Genomic DNA, 23,691 nt, shown 5'->3' on the forward strand with positions numbered 1-23,691 from the left:
TTTTTCACCTGCACCAGGCCTTTCTTTACATCACGATGTCCGTGACAATAAGATTAAATTTTAGTAGTTTGTCTGCAAGGTGCTGACCATGAAATCCAGTATCAGCAGCAAGATTAAGTCATGTGAGAGACACAAAAAATACAAAACATGCTGAGTTTGTTAAACCTGTCAATATTCAGATACGGTGCATTTCTAGGTTTCTTTGTTAATTTCACACAAGCAGTGTGAATAAAAGAGAAAAATAAAGTCTAAAAACTGCAAAGCTTTTTCATCTAAAGTTGGACGTGTTCAGTCGCGGCAGCTGTGGTAAATTTAAAAACAAACAAGCGAAAACCAGATGAAAAAAGCGCCAACAGGTGCCATTTTGTGTGTCTTTATTGTGGACATGACATTACATCTTTTGGAAATGATGTACAAAAGTGTAACAGAACTGAGAATGGCTCAGACGAGGTAGAGCTTTCACATCGGCTTGCTGGCTTGAAAACTACACAGTATAAAAACAAAAACAACCCAGAAAAATCAAATTAAAACAAACACTCCTGTCTGCCTCGGTCCTCTTATCCTTTTTGAAGTGATAATAAATACAGATATCAACTAAATACATTTGGAATAATAATGTCTTCTAAGGTAAATTAATCATGAAGCTCATAACAAAAGAAATACGGACACAAATAATACAACTTAAGAGGCATGATAAAAACCCAACCAAAGAGAAAAGAACAACACCTGCCAGCCCCTCTGGGAGGGCAGCCGTGACTAGCTACTGAACAAATCCTACAGTTTAGCAAAGAGAAAGACTAAAAACACACTCTTACATCTCTCTGAAAAAATAAGCACTGCGCACCTAGCATTATCAAACTTTCCACGAGGAGACGTAGCTAAAAAAGCTGTGCCACAGAACAAATCATTTGTCATTCATATCTATGGAATCATTCTATGAAACAAAAAAAAAGCCTCTAAACCAGAAATTACATTGAAGTGTGTTAGCCGGCACCAATAAAAAGACATTCTCAACAAAACCTTAGCTAGAGATGGACAAAATGAGAATGGTTAAAGCACTAACCTAGTCTAAGTGCACTAGTAATGCCATTTGGTTTCTACCGCTGTATATAAAGGGTTTGGTAAGAGTGGATTACAGATATACACTTTATATTACATACACTCACTCCTGCTTCATAGTTTTTCTAAGTCACACTTCGGAGTACAAATTCATAACTGAGGAGTTAATCTTAAAGGGAATTCTGTACAACATTGGTATTAGTACTACACTACCTCAAAGGCTAGAGTATCCGTTTCAAGTATTTTCACTATCCACACCTTCAATATACACATCTGTGTATTGTTAGGCATATTCAAGCACACAATATTGTATGCAGAACTAAACAACCAACTGGTAAAGCAACCGTTTCATCATGTGTTTGGGTAAAAACTACTGAGGTTTCAAAATAGATGGGAACTACAGTACTCTGTATGATCTGCTGTTGGTGTGAATTTTGAATCCAAGAAATTGACAGTTTCAGGTTTGCTCTTTATGTTTTTGAGCTGCTTTGCATTGCTTCTTCTTTTCCCCAACATGTTGAAGTAGGACTACTTATTGGGACCATTTAGGGGTGGAAAACAAAGCAAAACAAACAGCCCCACTTCATGTTCAGGCTTCCATTGCAAAGGAGGTAGGCTAAGCATCTAGACAGGCTGGAGTACACAGAAATGTTGTCAACTTCTTCCACAGTATACAGAGGTTTGAAGGGAATGCGCAAACACACATAAATGTACACTCGCACACACTTGTGTTAAGGCTGTGACAGCTCGACAATTCAATAGGCTTCAAAATGCCTCCACCTTGTGTATTTATTATCCCTGAACTCTCTGGAAGCTCAACCTCCTGACCTCCGGCTGCTCTCTCTGACCTCCTCACTCCGTCCCCCCAGAATTTTAAATCTTCATATCACCATTCAAGGATTAGACTGACAGCATGGGAGACTGGCTCATTAGTCCGTTTAAAAGTTCTGGCAACAAAATCAGCTACGCATTGCTGCTTATCGTGTCACTTGTTGCATGTCCAATAAGCAGGCGAATATATGGTGGATATGTTCACTCATGTGCCCATTTTATCAGTTAAACAAACCTGCCAGCCTTAAAGCAATAGTTTGACATTGTGGGAACACTTTCTTGCCAAGAGTTAGACGAGCACATCGTTGACATGTCTGTCTAGTAGTTTCATCCAGGTGGTTAATTTAGCTTAGCACAAACAGCAAGTCTGGCTCTGAATTTTTTCAGTCAAGTTGTTTAATTTGAGTCTTAGAATCTTTCAACTATCATACAAGAAAAAAAATGAATGTTTTTTAAGCAAAAGTCTAGACAAAGTAGGTTTTTGATTCTCTCCCATCCCAGTATTTTGATTACTTAGTTAGGCGGCACTAAGTTACGGTATCCTGCTGGCAGAAAGCTACCAGAAAGACTAATGCTGGGTTCAGACTACACAATATCGGCACAGAAACACCAAATACAAGAATATTTTCATAGATGACTATTGCTGCATCCAGCATCTGAGATGCCTCATGACATCCCACAAAAAAAATCCATAAAATCAGAATTCCTTTTAGTTTCTCTGCTGTTTGCTGACAACCTCCAAGAGCCCAAAGTGATCATCCAAAGACACAAAAGACACGACAAACTAACTTTTGAACCGGGTGGAATCTACAAATAGGCAGACGGTTGATTTTTATCTGAACAAAACAGCCAATTCCATTCACCCTATTGTTTGCTGACATTCTTGTTTTCAAGAGCTGGCGTTCCTGATCATTTCATTTGTTCTGACAAAATCACGGCAAGATGTCATGACTTTAAAATCGCCAAATCTGACTTTTCAGAGAAAATATTGTGTAGTCTGAACCCAGCATGCGATGATTTTGGTGTCACAGATTTCTTCAAATAGTTTTTGGAAGATCAACAGACTGAGAAGTTATCAGGAAACATTGGGCTGCAGTTTTTTGGGTTTTTTTGCCTAACATGAGAAGTATCACATTCATCTGTGCAAGTACACAAGCTGAAGTGTAATCCGTGCAATCTAGAGTCGACATATTCCTGCCACTCACACTGTTGTGGAGTGTAATTTAAAGTGAGATTTGTCTGAGTGGGAAACACTAATATGAGCAAGTTATGAAGGCAAACTCCACTCAGTCCCTTCCTCTTAAATGGGCAATAATTGAATGGCCATAAAAATGGGACGCTCATTTATATTGGCTATTAAAAACGCACGCTTTTTTTTAATGAGCACTAAAGCAGACACCCCCATTAGCGTTTTCTCTCTCTCTCTCTCTTCCTAACCCTACCTCTCTCCTTCTAATCATCGGCTACACAGCCTCAGAGTGGTCACTGCACTCCCACCGTTACACAGTGGAGTGAAGGGAAGTGAGTTTAACTGTAGCACACAGACACACGCACAGACAGACAGGCAGAAAGATGCAAGTTTTCATCTTCTGACTCAGAAACCCAGAGGAGACTAGCTTGCAATGTGCCAGTCGTCTACTGATGAATTGCAGAGCATCTTCTCTTTCCACGGGTTGACGATTGGTGTCCTGAGGAATGCACAAACTCACATACAATAAAACTAAAAAGAAAAAGTGTTGAGGGGGCAACTACAGCAGCCATGTAATCCCACAGTCCTTGATTAAAATGCTAGCAGTTGCATTCGAGTTCAGAAATTTTGCTGTTCCTGTAAATCTGCACGAGGCAGCTTCACTTGTTGGTACCTCCAAAATGGCAGCAAGAGGTAACTCTTTGAATTTTTTTAGGGCTTCTATATCCAGAAATCCTTTCAGGTGATGCAAACCTTCATCTCAGTGGAAAGAAGCAAAAGATTGAACATTAGTGAGTCCAGCTTTCCCACTAAGGAGACTTTATACTTCATTTTCCAACGGTGAGAGCAATTCCCACCTGTGTACACACCTGGTATACATCGTTTCTAAAAGCAGACTTTCACCAGAAATTCTTTCAATTATGCGAGAGGACACTCTTTCCCAATGCAGCCCCTCTTTGTGATTTTAAAATTTCCTGCTGCAGCCTCTTTCAGATTAAAAAAAAACTTCCAAAAACTACAAGAACCTTCACTGTGGAAAATTCCTCTAAAGGTCATTAAAGGATGATGGGTGGAAGAGAGAAGCTCAAAAGGTCAATAAAGAGTCTTGGGTCCATCTTCCAGATTTTAAAGAATGGTGGGGTTCCCTGACTAGGCTGGTCCTCGAGTCCAAGTCGTGGCGTGTCAGTCAGAAGGTTACTGTTGTGAGTTTGGTGGGTGTTTGGCAGCCAGCGCTCCTCGCTCCTTCTGGCTCAGTAACAAGGTCCTCGTGTCTGGGTACTGGCTGTTGTCAAAAGGCAAATGGTGGACGCTCTGGACGTGCGTCTTTAGGTTCCCTTTCTGAGAGGCTCGGTATGGGCAGAGCTGGCAGCAGAATGGCCTTTCCCCTGAGGAGCACACACATGAAGGCGAAAGGTCAGGGAGAGGCCAGAGGTGGCGCCTTACACAGGATTTAGAAGTTTGAATATACAAGGGATTAAACGAGACACATAAACCACAGATGAGATTTGCTGCAGTGGAAACGGAAAAAAAAGGAGGAAAAAACAAGCAAACAGACACATGATGGCTAGAAGTAGGAAAACATTATGCAGGTCAAGTGAAGCATTCATATTTAATTTTATATACCTAATTTAATGTAAAAAGTTCTCTATCCTGTCCCAGATGGAGTAATTGTTCCTCCCTCTTTCTTGCCATCTGGAGAAGAGTGCCACACATCCCATGTCTGTAAAGTCCTACTTTTGTCCCCATGTATTTGTCTCAATCACCCGGGTTACCCTATGGCCCCTTCACAAACATACTCTATATACAACCTATACTCTCTCTTTTAATTAGACTGACCTACAATGGCACAGACACTATTGTAAAAAAAAAAAATAATGAAAAAATAAAAAAATAGGCAACACACACCTGAACAAAACAAATGAGAGTGCCATTTAATTGCACCTAATTATCATTTTGATAAATGGAAGAATATCAAAGTGGGAAAACAAATGACTCCCCGCACCCCTCCCCACACCCTTCTCCCAGAAGAAGAAACAGGGAAATATAGCTGTTATCATACATCATCAACAGAGAATAGAAATAGAGAGAGGGGGGTGAGAAAGAAAGAGAGAGACAAAAAACAAAAAAAAGGTATAATTAATCACAAAAAAATCATCAAAAAAAAAGAAGGCTGGAAAGATGGCGAGACGTGAGAGGAAAAGCGAGAACCTCCACGACATCGTCCTGTGAGGAAGCATCGCTGACGGGACCGGTGCACTACATTATACTAAAGGTTATCGTCACCGTAAAGCAGCGTCAACACTACATCTAATTGGACCCCTCTGCCTCGCTTGCTCCCATCATTCATAGCGTGCGGTAAATCTGAGTCCGTGTGGGTATGTGTGTGACGTGTGTGATTAATTAAGATGGAGGCGCAGCGTGAGGAACCCGGCTCTCTCCGAATGTCAAAGCAGAGCAGATTTAGTCCTCCGGTCCCTCTGCTCTCAATCCTTGTCTCCATGACTGACTCTTAAAACTCTAAAAACACATTCGAGGAACTAAGTGCAATGTTACTGCAATTTGTTTCGTTTGTTCCCGAGTCTAATTTTCATGTAGCTCTCATTGTTCTTTTTTACTGACTGTGTTTACAAGCGCCGCAGTAATCTGGTTTCTCAAAAAGCAAAGTATCGTGTTTCTGTGTTCAAAAAAATACTATCGTTCAAAAGTTTGGGGTCACCCAGATGTTTTCCATGAAAACGCACACTTTTATTCATGTGCTAACATAATTGCACAAGCATCAATGAGCCTTTCAACACCATTATCTAACACAATGCAGCATTAGAACACAGGGGTGATGGTTGCTGGAAATGTTCCTCTGTACCCCTATGGAGATATTCCATTAAAAATCAGCTGTTTCCACCTAGAATAGTCATTTACCACATTAACAATGTCTAGACTGTTAAAAAACAGCTTTTCTTTCAGAGAAAAAGGACATTTCCAAGTGAGCCCAAACTTTTAAATGGTAGTGTAAGCTAATATGTTGTATCCAACATGTCTATTTGTCCTGTCAGTAATGCTAGCTGTTGGTTGTTTTTACTCTGCTGCTTCTTGCCATGTTGATAACTATAATTCTCTATCGATCGGTAACAAATTCCCGGACTCCGCCATGTACCTAACAACTTGTCTTTGCTCTTGTGCACATGCAAAAAGCAGATTAGAAACCTCTTTACACATATGCTTGGCAGAAAATTAAGTGTTTCCCATGAGAAATCTATTTGGGAAAATCACATTTCTCTAATCACCAGTTAAGGTAACAGGGAGGAAATCAGCTCACTAGAGAAATGCGACTGTAACCTGGTTACTTCAGTGCATGTAAACGCATCCATTAGGAAAGAAATTAACAACTATTCTTAATTATCAACTGAGCTGATAATTGTTTTTTTTTTTTTAAATAATCTCTTAGTCTGTGGTGTATTGTGGTTGTATGAGAATGAAAAGTTCTATATTTTAGCTGCATGCTGCATGTAGAAGTCAAGGTAGGGACAAGAGTTGAAAATTAGCACTAGCTTTAAACTCTCTATGCAGCGCATCAGTTGCATTCTACATGTTGGAATTATGTTAAACTACATTGTCCCAATCAAATAATATATTTTCATATTTAAAATGTCAAAAAAGGACACCAAAATGTCTAAAACCACAAGATGATATCACAAAATATCTTGTCTGGTCTGACCAATAACGGTCCAGAACCCAAACATATAGTTTCAGATAGTGAAAGCTGCAAAGCATCACATCTGAGGAAGTGGAAACAGGGAATGTTTTTAGCATAACTGCTTGTAAAGTGACCTTAAGTATGAATTTATTATAAAAAAAAAAAACAACAAGTTATTTCTAGTCTCCTGATGCTAGCTGACGAAAGCTAAAATTGACATTGATGAAGTCTGACTTCTGGTAGACGGAGCTCTTCTGTATGTTAGAACTTACATGCAGACATCTCATGTTAAAACAGGCTGAAGACCACATGTCAAATGCACACATACAAACTGACAAACAGAAAATTTGTGTTAAACGGCAGGAAAGCATCAAGACAGTTTTATTGTTATTATATGAATATTAAACGCTTCGGCTGCACTTTGCAAATATCTGTATGTGAGATTATTAGTTATGATTTAACTATGCTAAGCTAAATTTCAAATAAGCTGGAAACGGGTCACATACCGCTTCGTGTCACGGATTGTTAGCACTGGCTGTAAATAAAAGATGGACATAGCTTCCTAGTGTAATAAGTAAAACCAATACAGTATTGGTTTAAACCTGCATTGTTTCTAACAACCAGCAGGGGGCCACTAATGTTGTTGCAAAAAAGACAAGTGCAAGAGAAAATCACGCTACTTCTCCCTTTGATTTATTACCTCAGTAAACATTTTCCTAATAAATTTGTGTATGGTTTCAATTGCTAGTTTTAGGACGTTTTAAATACAGCATGAAATAAATTTTGTAAATTATGGTCTCATTTAGAAGAAAATAGCTGTTCTCCAGTCAGCTATATTCCTTACAGCTAAATGCCAATTCGAGGCTTCAAAACAGTAGTCCACAAACCGGTGGTTGACGTCACGGTTGCTACATCCATCTTTTATGTACATTCTATGATTTTTTACCAACAATAGAATCCTGTCAAACTCCTGCCAGTGTATCTGTATGTAACTGACTTGTGTATATTTGGGATCTTTGCTTTGGATAGCTGATATAACTTTTGCCGTTCTTGTGTGTACAACAGTGTGATGGAACTGTGCTGCTACAGAGTGAACCAGAAATAAATTCCATCTGTTTAGCTGTGATCGGTCAGTAAATTCACAAACTGATATTTTAAAGAGCTTTTACAAGGTGGCTTTATGAAGCTTAATGAAGTGGCGATAGGTTAAATAAATCTGTAACAGAAAGGAACCATAAACCAAAAACGCAGATGGAGATTTATATTAAGTGAGCAAAATTAAGTGTATGCAAATACCTCGCACTGTAGGAATCGGCAATTTTGCAAGGCTAAGGAAAATCAGATTTTAGTAATGCCAGTGTTGACGCAAATGATTAACAACTAAAGAAGGCCCATAAGCAATGTGCAACTTTAACAAACAGTGTTCTTGTTTGTGCCTTGTTAATTTCTGAGTTAATAAAAGAAATTTTTAAGCTTTTCAATGAGATCGATGTGATATGTACACTGGATGCACATGCTAATGTCACGTGTGATCCAGCAGCATGTGAGGATGCCAGGTGTTAATGCAGGTGCAGAGGGTGCCACATGTGACTGCAACACATGAACAAAGAAGAAAAAAGAACTCAAACAGAATGGGAGGCTGCAGGATTGACACAGACACACACATGCTGAAGTGAGACAATAACAATAAGGGAACATGCAGAAGCGATGAGGGAGCCCAGTGATTAGCCATCGTGCCACATACTTGTTTGGGAGCTTCAGAAGCGGTGGTGTGAGCGTCAGTACCTCTGTGGAGTCCGTTAAAATCAAACCCAACTGTGGGGGGAGAAGGAGGAAAGGGAGGAGGAGGAGGAGGAAGGGGAGGAGGAAGGGGAGGAGGGCATTTGGTTAAACGCTCTACCAGATCCACACAAGCATTTTATTTATTTGTCCATCCCACCGCCACCCGCACACTGTAGCGTTTGCCACCAGCGCCCCCGTTAATTGAGGGGAGCTGGCAGTGATGATGATGCTGATGATGGTGGTGATGATGATGGTGATGGAACCTGGTGGAGGCAAGTCAGTGATTTAATATGACGCATGTTAATAGAGGCCTCGGGGTGGCTGGCCTTTTCTGCATGTGCACGTCCACGCTGAAGACAACTGTCGGTGACAACGTTATTTACAGCCTCTGTGAGTGTTTACTGAGCCTACGCATGAGCATGTGTGTGTGTGTGTTTGTGTGTTAATGCAGTGTGTGTTGTGGGGGAAGGAGGAGGGAATTGCGGGGGGGGGGGGTTCAGGACTGCATCACTTACCATTTGGCCTCTGTCACTTAGAATCACTGGCTGTGCCACATATCATTCACACTCTCTATAAAGAAGCTACTTATCCCACTGTCTACTGTGATCACCGCCGGGCCGGCTGATGGACATGACAGGACAGGGGAGGAGGAGGAGGAGGAGGAGGAGGGAGGAAAGCAGGCAGCCGAGGAGAGGAAAGAAAACAAAAGGGAGGACGGAAAGAGTGAGATGAGAGGAAAATGAAGAGGGAGAGGATAGAAGAAAAGAGGAAAAATAGAGGAAGAAGAGATGGAATAGATGTGAAAATGAAACAAAAGAAGCAGAAAAGAGGAAGAGGACAAAAAAATAGGGAGAGCAAAAGAGTGGGGAAACACAAAGAGTGGAGGAAAAGAAGGAGAAAGGGAGACAAAGAAGGAGGTAATAGAAGAAAGAAGGAGGTGAGATGAGAAACAAAGAGAGCAGGGAAGGAATGAGAGGAAATAAGTAAGGAAAGTGGACAGAGAAAATGAAAAATAGAGCTAAAATGAGAAAGTGGAGGAAAAGCCAGGATGTCTAAATCAAGCTGTTTAGTGAATGGCACCGGGATGCATGCAAATGGATTCGTAAGGTTGGCGTGGACAAATGCTGTTCTGCTTCATTAGAATGCACAATTCCATCTCTCTAATTGACATGTGATTAATAATGTATACAATTTGTCACAGGTCAGTATCCGGAGCAAATCATGTTTCAGTTTAAAAAATAGAGACAGCTGCCCAGCCCAGGGCGGGGAAGGACTCACAGACCGGCTGTCACACTCAACTGAACAAAAAGATCTGTTCTGATTTATTTTGTAGGAGGCAGAGACGTAGCGGACGTACGGAGAGTCAGACGATGAAATATTGTTGAGAATGTGAATCCCCATGCATATATTCTCTATATCTCATGCCAGTGTTTGGGGGTGGATGGAGCTGTGAGGGTGGTGAAGTGTGTGCACAGGTGGTACGGGGATGAATGACTGGTGAAGAAGTGGGGAAAAAAACTGGGAACATATAAGAATACATGAATAACAAGCAGCTAATAAGGTTGTACAGGTTAAAGCAGGAACTGGACTTGTCTTGCTTACAGTGCATTGTCAGTGTCATATCTTTCCTTTATTTTTTTTGTGACTGATTACAAACTATTCCTCCCTCCAAAATACTTGCTGTGTCTAACTTTGGAAAGTCATATGACAGAACGTATTACCTGAACGTTTTAACCCAGATGCTCATTTTAAAGCACAAGAGCTCACTTAAATAGTTTTAAAAATATATGTGTTTTAAATGTGTGTTTAACAAGTTTGACATCTCATGAGTTTGCCTAATTATACAGAAAATTTATCGTAAACAGGATTACATGCTTGATTTTGAACATACGCTTCGCAAATTTCCAATAAAGAAAATAATATATTGCTTATGCTGTAATGTGATAGATTATGGTACATTATATTTTTGGTCAAACTAACTCTACATAGGATTTAATCATACTAAGCCCAACATAAAATGTGGCACATGCCCTTAGTTTGGTGTAATAATAATGCTTTATGTCATTTTTCACATTAATCAAATGCATAACATTTCTCTAAATATTGTGTTTTAATAGCATAAGTGTATTTAAAGTGTAAATATTCTCAATTTTGCAAGCATCTTACACTGAGAGCGGTGGGGTCTTTGAGATGCTGGGAAAAAAAGCCAATTTTGATGAAACACAAGGGTTAAAAACACTTCACTTTTCATGAGCCATTTCAATAGTTTTCTTGAGGCAGCGTAACTATGTGTAAATGTTCATTTTGTATTCCTTCTAGTGTGCTTGTGTGTCAAAGTATAATGGCTGCATGTTACCTGTGTGGGACCTCATATGAGTGCGCAGGTGGCTCGGCTGACTGAAACTCTTCCCACACTCATGGCAGAAATACTGTCCCTGCCGCATGAGAGACCTCAGCATCCCTGATCACACAAACACACACAACGGAAACACACAGTTAAATTACAGTTAAGTACAAAATCCATAAAACATTACAGGTTCAGCTGAAGGGTAAGAAATAAATCAAACATATGGGATGAACTCTAAGTAGATCCAACCTATTTAGTTCAAATCAACAGGTTTGTATTCAAAAGAGGCTCCAAATGAACTGTATTTAGTTAAAAACACAAAACAATCAAAGTATGTCTTCCTTGCTTCATTTATTTTATCTCAGGAGATACTGTTTTGCCAAATTTGGTCTTCATCAGATGTTTTGTGTTGTTCACAACTATATGAATAGCTTTTAAACAATACACACACAAAGCCAGAGTATCTTTTAATGACACATGCGTTGAATTCCCTGTTGAGATTTTTTTTTCTGTAAAGAGTAATCAAAAAGGTGAACTTCAGTATGATATTGTTGTAAGTAAGAAGCCATTTTCAGTGTTTGCAGGGACTGAATGAAGGCGTAAAGGTCAGTAATGGGCAGAGAATGAGTGGGTGTACGTAAGCGCAGAGCCTGGCTGGAGTGGTGGAGGTAGGTAGCATCAGTAGTGGACTCGCACAGGCATCATTAGTATGTCTAATGTGTCATTATGAGCGGCTAGCTCCAGGGGCTGGACTGCAGCTGTCACACAGCATCATCTCAGAGGCTGACAGCCAGACACACACAGCACACACACACCGCATAAATTACAGGCAATTAAAACGCCCCGGCTGTGATGTGCCCGCTCCGCTGCCCGTGTGTCACATGTCAGGTGTGTGTGTCGGCATGCGTTTCAGGAGTCGTATATGTGTGTGTTCGGTCCAAGGGAGGAAAGTGAGGCTGGCTACTTTTACACACATACACACACAATAATGCAACAACACTGACATTACGTGCACCGATCACCTTTACACGTTAATGGCCCCAAAGAGCAAAAAGAAATAACTTGTTGAATTTTGACGCTTTGAAATCTCATAAAACCTGCCACATGCTGTGACGTGATGTGGCTAGCTGTAACCATCAGGATTGTCTGGTAAGGTGAAAGGTTTCATCCCAACTTTCTTGCAGGATAGTTATGTGCCATGACAACTGATTTTAGCCCAACAATGTGAACCTAAATTACCCTCCAAAAGCAGATTGTACATAAAAAAAGTCTTGATTAATGCATGTTGTTCCATTGTTTTAAGCACATGTTGTAAAGCTGCAAAACTTGCAGGTGAACAAAATTAAACAGACAAACTTAAGGGTGTTTTTAACCCATCCATTATCTATACACCACTTAATCCTCATTAGGGTCGTGGGGGCTGGAGTCTATCCCAGCTGACTGAGGGTGAAGGCAGGGGACACCTGGACACGTCACCAGTCTATCACAGGGCTACACATAGAGACAAACAATCACATCCACAGTCACACCTACGGACAATTTAGAATCACCAATTAACCTCAGCATGTTTTTGGACTGAAGAAAACCCACGCATGCACAGGGAGATGCTTTTAATGCTACATGAATTTTACTTTCAGATTGATCTTAAAAACAAAAAGAAACGCGGGCAAAATCTACTAAGTTTTATCTCAGCACATCTAATGAGAGCTCTGAAACTATAATGAGGCAGTATAAGAAAAATGGCACCAGGAAATTAATTGTTAAGGGACAAGAAGCCCAACTGTGTTCGGTAAAGCAGATGGAATGCATACTGATTGGTTAAGAGAGCAGGTATTTGGCATAAAGGAACCTGTTGTTGCATGATGAAGGAAACTGGTATGCCGTACGTAATTTAGATAACAATGCAATAACGACGTGTCACTCATGTCAGATTGCAATCTTTTTCTAGATTGCATGTAAATGTTGCCGACATGAGCAGCATGAGGACGAGGCATTTAAAGGTGGTTGAATCTATTTAATGACATTCTGACCATTATGGGCACACTCCCTCACGCACACAGACACATGCACTACTCTGACCTCTCTTGTTGACAGATAATAGGCCTGAGGGTTTGGGGGTGAGGAAGGGGCTGCTTATTGCATAAACCCCCAGCAGACACATGAACACCCTAAGCGTAAGGGATGGCATATACCTGGGAAGTGCCCACTAGTTGTATGTGTATGTTTGTGTATGCATGAGGGATGGAGGGGGGACGCAGCAGGGACAAGGAAGACGGGGAGGCGAAGGAGGTGACGGAGAGTGTCTCTGGCAGCCCGACTGCTGGCCTCTGGATACTCTACTTCTACTACGGGCCGCCAGCCCTTCTCACTGATGCACTAATGAAAGACAAGACAGAGCTGGACGGAAAACACAAGCAGACGCGCACACACTCGTACGCGTATTACAGGGAGAAATAGGAGAAAGACTCAGTTGCTCAAAAAAGGTCACTTTATAGCATGTGACTCAAAGGGCTAAGGCAGATCGTGACGATATGCGCCTGGACGGGTGACAGCGATGTCATGCGTCTGCTCTGGGGCTGTTGTCTTTGACCCCTGGCTCCACACAACCCCACTTGACCCCAGAGACACAACTGAAAATGGGCAAATAATACGGATGTTCGGTAATGACCATTTCCAAAGCAGCTGGTGGGGTAATTATTCTGTCTCATCTCTCTCTCTTTGCCTCCTCTCTTCCCGCTCTCTCTGTTTTGCCTCCCTCCATTCGCATCTGTGCGAGTCTCTCGTCAGGCAGAGCCGTGACCTAAACAGTTTGTGACAGCTTTCTGGGAGAGTGGAGCTAGAGACTAGGCATGCCTCGCAGACCTGAGAGTAGCAAAGGTTCTCTCACGTCTTTCACGGTATAAAAAAAATAATAATAACACGACCCACTCCTTTTGCATCTAAAAAACCCAAGCACATATGGACACGCATGCTGCCCCAGTTAAAGCCTTGTATGGTATCTCGCAAACATGCAAACTCACGTGTGTGTGTGTGTGTGTGTGTGTGTGTGTGCTCATTTAATGGATCTCTTCTTCATTATTAAAATCTCATCAGAATGGAGCATTATGTGTCTCTGCCCATCACTTTCTGCCAGATGGTGAGGTAGTGTTTGTGAGTGAGGGCAATATGTGCACCTATTCAATATGGTTCATACATTACATGTGGATCTATGTGACTGCTGGTGTCTTTTTCTTCCTTTTGCTGTCAAATATAATCATAACAGCTCAAAACCAAGTTGCTCAGTCACTGGAAAACATTTTCTTACAACTCTTGACATCTGGCATTTTCTCCAAAGCCAAGATCCTTTGGGCTTTTTGCATGTGAGCTAATGGTGAGGGATTTTCTCCAATCTAGTTTGTAGAATAAAGAAATAAAAAAAAATATTTTGAAGTGTGTTGCCTCTAATTTTCACAAATACATGAGTAAATCAGCCAAAAAAAACTGAACAACAATTTGTCCCTACCAGTGGGATCCAGCAGGGCGTTGGCTGCTCCCCAGCGGTGGTAGAGGGCAGCCAGTTCATGTGGGCTGTAGTTTTTGAGGAAGGTGAGGATGTCGGTTGGCATCTCTGGTGTCTCTGCAATTGGCTCGTGCTTCACATCTCCACGAGCTTCTGAAGGTAATGAAGACGAGGAGGGGGAGGAGGAGTTCTGCAGAGTGCCTCCCTGTGCCTGGGAGGCGCCATAGTTGTGTGCTGCTGCTGAACTATGGGTGATAGTGCTGGGCCTCGTAGTGTTCGCCCGAACCTGGCTGTGGGAGTTGGGAAGCGGCTGATGAGGGGAGCCCCTAGCTCGGCTGTACTCGGCTAGGCCGTGTTTGCTGGACAGCATGAAGCCCAGACCCTCCTGAGGCATCAAGTAGCGGTCGGCCATCCTGGAAGCTGTAGCAGAGCTGGGGCTTGGTGCTGAGGAGCGTGAGAGAGAACCAGTGTTCTTCTCCATGGAGCTAGAAGATGACAGCGAGCTTGCTCGTGGGTACATGTCCACTTTGGGTCTGAACCGAGACTGATGACTCTGGTCCTCCATGTGTCTGACGCTGCTGCTGGTGCTGCTGCCTGGCCGAACAGGGACTCTCCCAGCTTGGTTGCCTGAGGTGGAGGAGGAGCCCCGAGAGGATGAGGAGCAGGGAGTAGAGGATGATGATGAAGGTGTGGCTGCATGACTGGCTGGCTTGCTCTTCTTTGGAACCTCAGTGGAGCAGGCTGGAGGCCGTGTACGCTGGGTGCGCATCAGTGGAGGCAGTGGTTGACACTCCTTCCCTTCCAGGACTGGCGGAGGTCCAGTGCGTCTCCTGGAGGATAACAAGCTGTCCCGGGAGCCCTTTGAGTTGTTTTTAAGAGCCCATTTAGGAGCCAGATTGGAGCTACTGCTGTTGATGCGGTGAGCCACAGTCTGGTGCATCCACAGCACCTCGGGGTAGCGGGTGGAGTGAGAGCAGAAGGAGCACTTGTGGTTTGGGAGGTTTTTCCTGTCCAAGGCTGAGGAGGCTATTCCCCTAATGCCCTCAGCCCTGACACACAGATCCACAGGGGTCATGCTGGGATCCAGTGCAGTGGATCGGGCTGAAAAGTAAGCAGGAGGGGACGCAGAGTTGTTCAGGCCCTGAAGAAGAGCTTTCTTCAGTTTGGGATAACCACTGGGAGTGCTTCTATCCAAGCTGGAGCTGGGGCTGGGGATGGGGCTGGGTCTATCTTTGGAGTTGTGTTGGACATGAACATGAGCCAAATAGACCTGTGACTCTGTGGTGACAAAGTCACAACGGTTGCAGATGTAGGGGTTCTCATCTGTAGGGAAAAAGAATGACAGCATAAAGGTGGATGAGCAGTCCATAAAATCACCCTGTTCAGACTCTGCTCTAACAATAGCTAACTCAGAGCTCATTAGCTGAGTTCACTCAGTCAGAATCATGTTGTTTCATCCTGATGTAGCTTTGGTGAACGGCCACTAGGCTGCAGTATTGGTCAGTATTCACATATCCCCTCTTTATATCTTGCATGAGAACATACACTAAAATAAAATGATTACTTCTACCATTCTGCTACCTAAATAAAAATAAACAATAAATAATTTTATCATCTCCTAATTAAAATCTTGTTTAAGGATTTGCTATTTGTTCAACAATACACAATGGACATGTATTTGAAAGTATTTCTGTGAAGTTGATGTATTCATAAGTTTAAGAGTTTGTCAGAAAGGTTTTCATTGTCTCAGTGGTCATTTCTGAGCTGTACCACGGTCCATATGGTGTGAAAATATACAGCATAGTATCAAACATTATTTAAACATTGCATGAATACCTTATTGACACATTTAAATTGATAAGGCTGGTTAGTTTATTCAAAGACTCTTGAACTGGAATTGGATTGATTGTGCAGTGTATTAAGTCAATATTGTTAGTCACTGAGGTGCAGTGTTTTCCGTTCACCACTAGGTGGCGTTTTTGTCTTTGCAAATTAATTTTATTGTTATCACTGTGAAACTTAAGCTCCCGTGATATAGAATTTCCAGGAGAAATCTAAATAATAAAAATATTAATAAAAAGTACTTTTGTGATATTAGTATAAACAGCTGTATTGTTTGGATAAAAACATCATTAACGGGAAAAAAGCTGAAATGTGAAAATCCATAAATTCTACATAAATCATTCAGAGGCTGGGTCAGGCAGGATTATATCACCTACTGCATACACACATATAAAGTCTATGATGCAACACTTCTGGTACTGTAAGTAGCATATTATTGTAGTCTCCACTACCCCTCCTCTTTTCACCAGTAACCTGCCATCTGTTTTTTGTTTGGCTTCCTGTTGGCAACAGTGGCCAAAACTCACAGCTCGGACTGTGCCAAGGTGAAACCCTCTGGCTGGGCAGTTTAGCAGGCAAGGTGGTAAGACTGATGTGTTCTGGTTATAAGTACAGTATTACTCAGTAAATGAACAGCCAGACAATGAAACAATTATTCTGACAATACTTTAACATCAAACATACTTTTACTATCCCTCCAAGAAAGCAACAGTGGGGGCTGCAGTTACACTTGTCTTGTAGAGGGCGGTGTAATGGACATATGTATCCAAGAAACTCATATTAGAACCATTTTAAATAATATGCATCCTCAAAAATAGCTAAAAGGCTGTACGAGACATCATTTGGGAGTGTCCTCTGAGTGTCTCTTTCCCCATTGCCTGCATTCCTGCTCCACTGGGAGGTGACACTATAAATAACCAATGCCTCAGACATCGGGCAGCCTGGCTGGCTCAATAGTAAGAAGAGTGGTAGAGTGACAGTGGAAGTGTCACAAGAGGTAACCTTAGAGATTAGGAAGGAGTCAGTGGGGGAAAGAGAAGAAAGGCCATGAGGAAAAAGATGGATGGATTAAATCTTGACAATAACATTTATTTGAAAAATGCTGAAATCGTCTAAATTTTAACTTTAGTTGGTTTTATTACTAAAAATGTTACATTTTTATCAAGTATCAGCTAAAATTTTGCACATACATTTGCATACAGTGTATATGTCAGAACCTAAAAGAATCTTGTAACCCAAATGCAATTCCTGAAACCAGACACCAGGATGTCCATGGTTTGGAGCGAATGAATTCTCTACAGTACATTTACGACTATAAAAGAAGCTAGTCATGTTTTTAACTGCTGTGGTGCCAGACCACCTTTTGATGTTTCCACTCACGTTAATAATTGGTTGTTCTACAGTAAGCAACATTAGTGGAAACATACAAACATATATTCATGGCTGAGACATTAAACAGAGGACAAAAAAACATATTCACACACAGATAAGGGGGAGAGAGGGGAGTTTCCTGAGACAGGAAGACCTGAAATAGCACACAGCTCGATCAAGCCTGAAGAAATGTTACTGCTATTTTTGAATCTCTGTACTAACAGGGAAGAATGGAAACAATCTCTACAAGTCTTTGCTATCTGCTTTTCTAAGCATTACAAATAGTATTTTCAGCAAGTTTGAAAGGTAAAAGACAAAAGCCAGAGAGCTCTCAAGTGCTGCAAACACAGGAGTCCTTCCTTTAGAATATTTCACTTGTGTTTATGGGTGTTTTTCCCTTGCATGGGCAAGTTTTCTTTTTTGCTCTGCAGTGTTTATTGGTTGTGGAGGTGAAAAAATGATAGGCATTTCAAAAATGCCCTCTGCTCTGCTGACATGCCACTGAAAGGCACAAAGTTTCATTTAACTGTTAACTTCATTGCTCTGTGATACATAATAATAGTGCTGCTGTAAACACATTTTCCAGTGGCAATTAAAGTTTATTGACCATATTTGACGGTATTTGTGTGCTTTTGTAGTGCGGCTGAAAATGATGTAATTTTAACATGGTGCCACATGGGGGCTCCAGTTCCCACTCGATAGAGAAAGATGAGCCGAGGAGCTGCACCTTCATCAACAGATGTTTACTATGGAGTGACAGGGGCTTCAAGTGGGAGCTTTGAAAAGATCTACGGCCATATCTGCCACTAAGAACCTGCAGAGTGTGTTTCTACACATGAATTTACATACTGTTTTAAGCTACAAAGTAGAAGAGTGCCTTAAAATATTGACTGTATGCAGGAATAATGGTGACATCAGTGACTGAAACTGCCACAAAGTAATCCTTAGAGTTGCATCATTCAGCTGTTTCTATTCAACTAAACCCTTATCATTCTAAATACCAAAAATACATGAATACCTTGTGCGTGACTGAATGAATGAAACAGTAAAAGAAGCCGCAATTCCCAAACATTTGACTGGGAGTAACATTTACTGGCCTAAAGTTACTTCTGCATGTTCCATATATATTGTTCTTTTAAATATAGATGAGAAGATGAGAGAAACATGGTAAAACCTATAGAAAATGACAGATGTTGCTTGACTAACCTGCAGGCTCTCCAGAGTTTGAGGAACCAATCTCTGAGGCCTGGTCTCCAAGGGTGGAGGCTGGTGGAGAGTCTCCATACCCGGGGGTGCTGGGCCGGCTGGGGGAGCCTGACTCTGGATCACTGGTGGAGCCCCATCGGTCATCTCTGGTGGTTCTTTCCTTGTCGCCCACCGACGCCCTGCCTCCATCCTTCCTGTGGACCCGCTGGTGAACGACCATCTGGTGACGACTGCGAAACACCTTCCCGCACTCAAAGCACTCGTTGGACTTGGTGGAAGCCTGCGACTGGGATGGTCGCCGTCTGTCTTGGCGAGATGAAGGTCGGTACTCCGAGTCGCTGAGGCTCTCTGGTGTTCGATCGCCTGACAAGTTGTGGCTGCCCAACCCATAGCTGCTGCGTCTGCCTGAGCTACGTTTCTCTTGACCTTGCAGGACATAACGGCTGCTCTCCTTCTCAAAAACCACAGCGGCTCCAGCCAGGGTCTCCTCCCCCATACTTCCTCCACCATTGGAGGCCTTGTAAGTTGGCTCCACTGGCTCCACAACCCTTCCTTTAGTGGCTAACTGCCAGGCCTGGTAGCTGCAAACTGGATCTAACTCTGGGATTCTTTGACCCAGAATCTTTTTCTCGTTTTCCCCCTCTTCATCCAGTGTCTTTTCCTCAACAGGCTGGAGGTTTAAGCAGTCAAGGAAACGTCTCTTAGCAGCTGGTGAGTCCTCCTCTTCAGTGGGTCTGCGTTGGTTTGGGGATTTCCTGCTGTAGCTGAGACTGTGAACTTTATCATGGGCTCTCAGGCTCTCTCTGTTGTGAAACAGGTTCCCACACTTGGAGCACATCTGATAGATAGATGTAACAGAGACAGTAACAATATCAGGATCCTGGGCTACATCGTTGATTGTGGCTGGATGCTCAGTTGATTCTGCTTTTGACCGTGACCTGGATTTGGTGTTGTGTGTTTTCATATGAGATTTGAGGAACCAAGCTTCACGGAAACGTCTCCCACAAATCCGACAGCAGTGGTCCAGGATCCCTGCATGTTTTTTCATGTGCGACTTCAAAAACCAGGCTTGTGTGAAGACCTGGCCACAGGTCTCACAAGGGAAGGTCCCGTCGCTCTGGGGTTGGATCAGGCTTGGATCAGGTTCAGTCACAGCCTCTTCCTTAACAGTGGTCTCCTCTTCTGTGTCTGCTGTTATGTGGACCTTCTCGATATGGCTGAGGAGCTGATCCTCCCGCTGGGCCTCGTAGCCACACAGACGGCAACAGTAAGGCCGCTGCTCAGTGACAGACTTTTCCCTTTTCATGCTCCTTGCAGGCACCTTCCTCCGACTTTCCTCGCCTCCGTCCCCATTGATCATGCGGTTGCAGGCGGAGCTGCTCTTAGTTGGACTGGTGCCTCCATCAAGACCCTCTGAAACCCTCATCTCCTCCTCTTCCGCCCCACCCTCCTCATCTTCATTGGAGTGGTGGCTAGACAGGGTGCCCAGTTTGTGGCTTCGGATGTGGACTTTGAGGTTGCCCTTCTGCGAGGCCCTATGATCACAGTATGGGCATTTGTAAGGGCGTGCACCCGTGTGGCGCCTCATATGCTGCGACAATGAGCTCAGGAAAGGGAAGCTGCGTCCACAGATGTTGCAGTCGTAAGCCCCAGGGATTCTGTCATCCTCACCCTCAATCTCATTTCCAGGGTTGGACTTGTCTCCACTCAACTTCTCCTTCTGACCTCCTGCCTGGGTCTCCATTACCTCCACACTGTCTCTGGGATTCATGGTATAAATTAAACTGCCCTGTCTACCTGGCCTTTTGCAAGCTCAATAACACTTGAAACTACTGCTATCTGCAGCTGTACATCTAGGGATGTATAGTGTGCCTTTGCTGGTCAGTTAAAATGCTATCTGCACTCAATCATCCAGCGATCAAGCTGCTAACAGAGCAGCTGAGATTGCAAAATCCAGTTACTGGATGCCACACAATGTATCCATCTTCAGTGACTCAGACCATAAAAAGCAACTTTTCATTTGCTTTCTCAGGCTAACAAAGGCTTGGCGTATAATATATAACTGAGATTAAACAATCTCTTTGTCAGAATATTGTGACAGTATCCCTCAATTTCAGGTCATCACTGTATCAGTGAAGTTTTTAAAGGTTATTGCATTAGAGTAGCTAATGCACCACACTTCTGTTCTTCATTTTGCAGGTTTCTTTGTCCTCAGCTTTTATGCGTATCAACAGCTTCCAGTGACATAATAGTAAGGTCTCTATAGCGGGGCCTGCACGTATGCCATCCACCTAAGAAAGAAAAAAGAGGGAGAGAGAGAAACAGGGAACTTGTTAGTGAAGTTGCATCATTTTAAGAATACCTTAGTTTTCAGACACATTCACTTTCTATTTTTAAAGCACAGCTAAAGCGAGCTACAGAAGGCAGACTGTATGAGTAAGAAGGCAGACATACATGCTTGTTTGCTAATACAAAAGTAGGTAAACTAAAACATCAGTTAGTATAACATCATAAGATACAACACAAATAGATTAACATTTTCAGAAACATGTTTTTTTGGGGTAAAACTACAAAGGCAAATACATCAGTGACTAGTAAGTGAAAGGAAAAAGTACAATATATTTTTGAATACATACTACTACATACATAAATGAGTGAGCAAGATATTTAAAATCAAATATACAACCCACAGTTAAATCTAAATATGTTCTGACACAGATCATCGACCCCAAAATCCATCGCAGACATAAAACACCCAACTGTCTTCTAACATTTATCTATATAAATTGAGATTATGTGGGTTACAGCCACATGTGTAGGCTACTATGTGTCTGTATTTGCATTGTGCACCACCACTATACATGTGCATGCACGTGTGTGCAATGCTTGTGTGTGCGCGCTGTGACTGTGCACGAGTCGTGCAGGGCTTGGGGGCTCTGACGCCACAGTGGCTGAGTCGACACTTTACACAATCAGGGTGATAGTTGAGGGGGGTGAGTCGTGTTCACATCAGCAGGATCAGCAGTGCCACCATATTCCCTCCCCATACTGGCCTCACACAGCCGCCTCAACTGACACTATCACATGACAGGGTTCTTAAGTACACAACAGGAAGTGGCTCTTCAGACAGTTTGCTTTGCTCTATTTCTCAAACTGGAGTTGAATGGGTTTAGGGAGAGAGTCAAATAGAAAGAGAAAGAGAGATAGAGATAAGAGGAGACAGACAAAGACTTAAGCAGTGTTGACTAATTTCATACTATATCTATTTCGTTTAGTAGGTGGAATACTTGATAGAATTTGCATATTTTCAACTGTTTCTGTGTCAGGTTGCTCAACTACTGTGGTTGTGAAGCCTTACGTTCATCCAGTAATGTATATGCACACATATAGTTCTATTGTGCCCAATGTACACTGAAATAGTCATGTTTTCCCTATATTTATTTAGTATGACATGCTGTTTTTCACAGTTGCAAAGTCCCAATCTTATCACGAGATTGATTAAAGGTTAATCACATTTTTATTTATTTTCTGCCTGTCAGCTCACTGAAACATGATTAAATAAGACAGCTTTGTTGATAAAAATGACACATTTTATGTATAAAACAAGATCCAACTTCTATCACCAAACTGAAACATGAACAGAAATTTCCATGGGAAATCTGCTTGAAAGTGTGGACTATATGAAATGTGACTGACAACATTATTACAGGCAATTACATAAAGTGTCAGGGCACATGAGCTGAGTTACTGCCAGGCTCTAATTATAAGTGGATAATTGATCATAATCATAAGAGGATAAGGTGGTGGAGGAGGGAAGTTAGCACAAGAACAATCATATGTCTTAAACTCTTGCACTGAAAATGAGTACCCTGCACCAGAGCCACCTATCTATCTGGAATGATTTATGCTATTGAAATCAGCCTCGATGGTTCCCCATGCTTCCTCCTGGACTGCTTACTGAGCCAAGGCTTGCAGTGAACAAGCACTGTCCCAGCCAGAAGTGCAGCTGCAGGTGACATTACTTTAAAACAAAGTATATTATCAGATCTGGACTTTTGACTGTCCAAACATAACATACTCAATGCTGAACTAAACAGGATAAAGGCTCACTGTAAGCATTTGAAAATCCTTAACCTTTAAATGTGCAGGCAGTACCAGTGCCTGTAGCTCCACCACTTTAATGAAGATTAATGTCTCAACAACTGTTAGATGGATTGCCATAAAATTTCTAGCTACATCCATGACACCCAAGGGATCAATCCTGATGACTATTATGGTCCACTGACTTTTCAAAGTTTTTGCTTATCTACTGGATTGATTGGCTCAAAATTATGCAGAAATTCATGTGTCCGAGGGCGTAAATCTTCATGACCCCAGGTTTTTCTTCTTGTCTCAGCAAGAATTGTTCTGAAATTTAGTACTGACATTCATGCCCACTTCTGGACAATACTACTGCTACTACTACTACTACTACTACTACTACTACTACTACTACTAATAATAATAATAATAATAATAATAATAATAATACTGGTGATCCCTGGCCTTGAGTCAATCTATGAAAAAATCCTCCAAATCTTTCCTGAAGAAAATACAATTTGTTCTAAACATGATTGGCAGTGTAGTTGTACATGAACATAATTTCTAGGATAGAGAACAGCAGCGTGATGTTGTAAATGTCAGTTTATATTATTCCAACATCATGACATTATATTGATTCTCTGTTATGTACAGAGTTTTTTTTTACATGATAAGATCAATACCTGTGGCTGACTTCAAGTGTTTGGTAAAGTAAACCCGAGATCTTGGAAAGAGAGTCTTCAAAAGATATCCTGATTAATATGAAGTTTTACTGGAAAGAGTCATAAATACTA

The 23,691-nt window shown here is 42.0% G+C and overlaps 1 protein-coding gene across 5 annotated transcripts in view; it reads right to left on the reverse strand.

Moving 5' to 3' along the window:
* Positions 1-357: 357 nt before the first annotated feature.
* The window catches only part of znf516 (zinc finger protein 516), a 47,593-nt gene continuing 24,259 nt past the window's right edge, over positions 358-23,691 (reverse strand). For 4 of the 5 annotated variants that reach the window (XM_035953081.2, XM_055013692.1, XM_035953082.2 and 1 more), the window contains exons 2-5: positions 18,818-21,108; positions 14,402-15,721; positions 10,909-11,013; positions 358-4,464 (exon numbers count right to left, since the gene is read on the reverse strand). In XM_035953081.2, the coding sequence (XP_035808974.2) occupies positions 4,274-4,464; positions 10,909-11,013; positions 14,402-15,721; positions 18,818-20,588 (3,387 nt within the window). In that variant the 5' untranslated portion in view covers positions 20,589-21,108 and the 3' untranslated portion in view covers positions 358-4,273. Of the gene's footprint in view, positions 4,465-8,514; positions 8,586-10,908; positions 11,014-14,401; positions 15,722-18,817; positions 21,109-23,691 lie in introns of all 5 variants that reach the window. The other variant, XM_055013693.1, reaches the window with a different exon arrangement.

The sequence above is a fragment of the Amphiprion ocellaris genome, chromosome 9, assembly GCF_022539595.1.
Source record: "Amphiprion ocellaris isolate individual 3 ecotype Okinawa chromosome 9, ASM2253959v1, whole genome shotgun sequence".
NCBI lineage: Eukaryota > Metazoa > Chordata > Actinopteri > Pomacentridae > Amphiprion > Amphiprion ocellaris.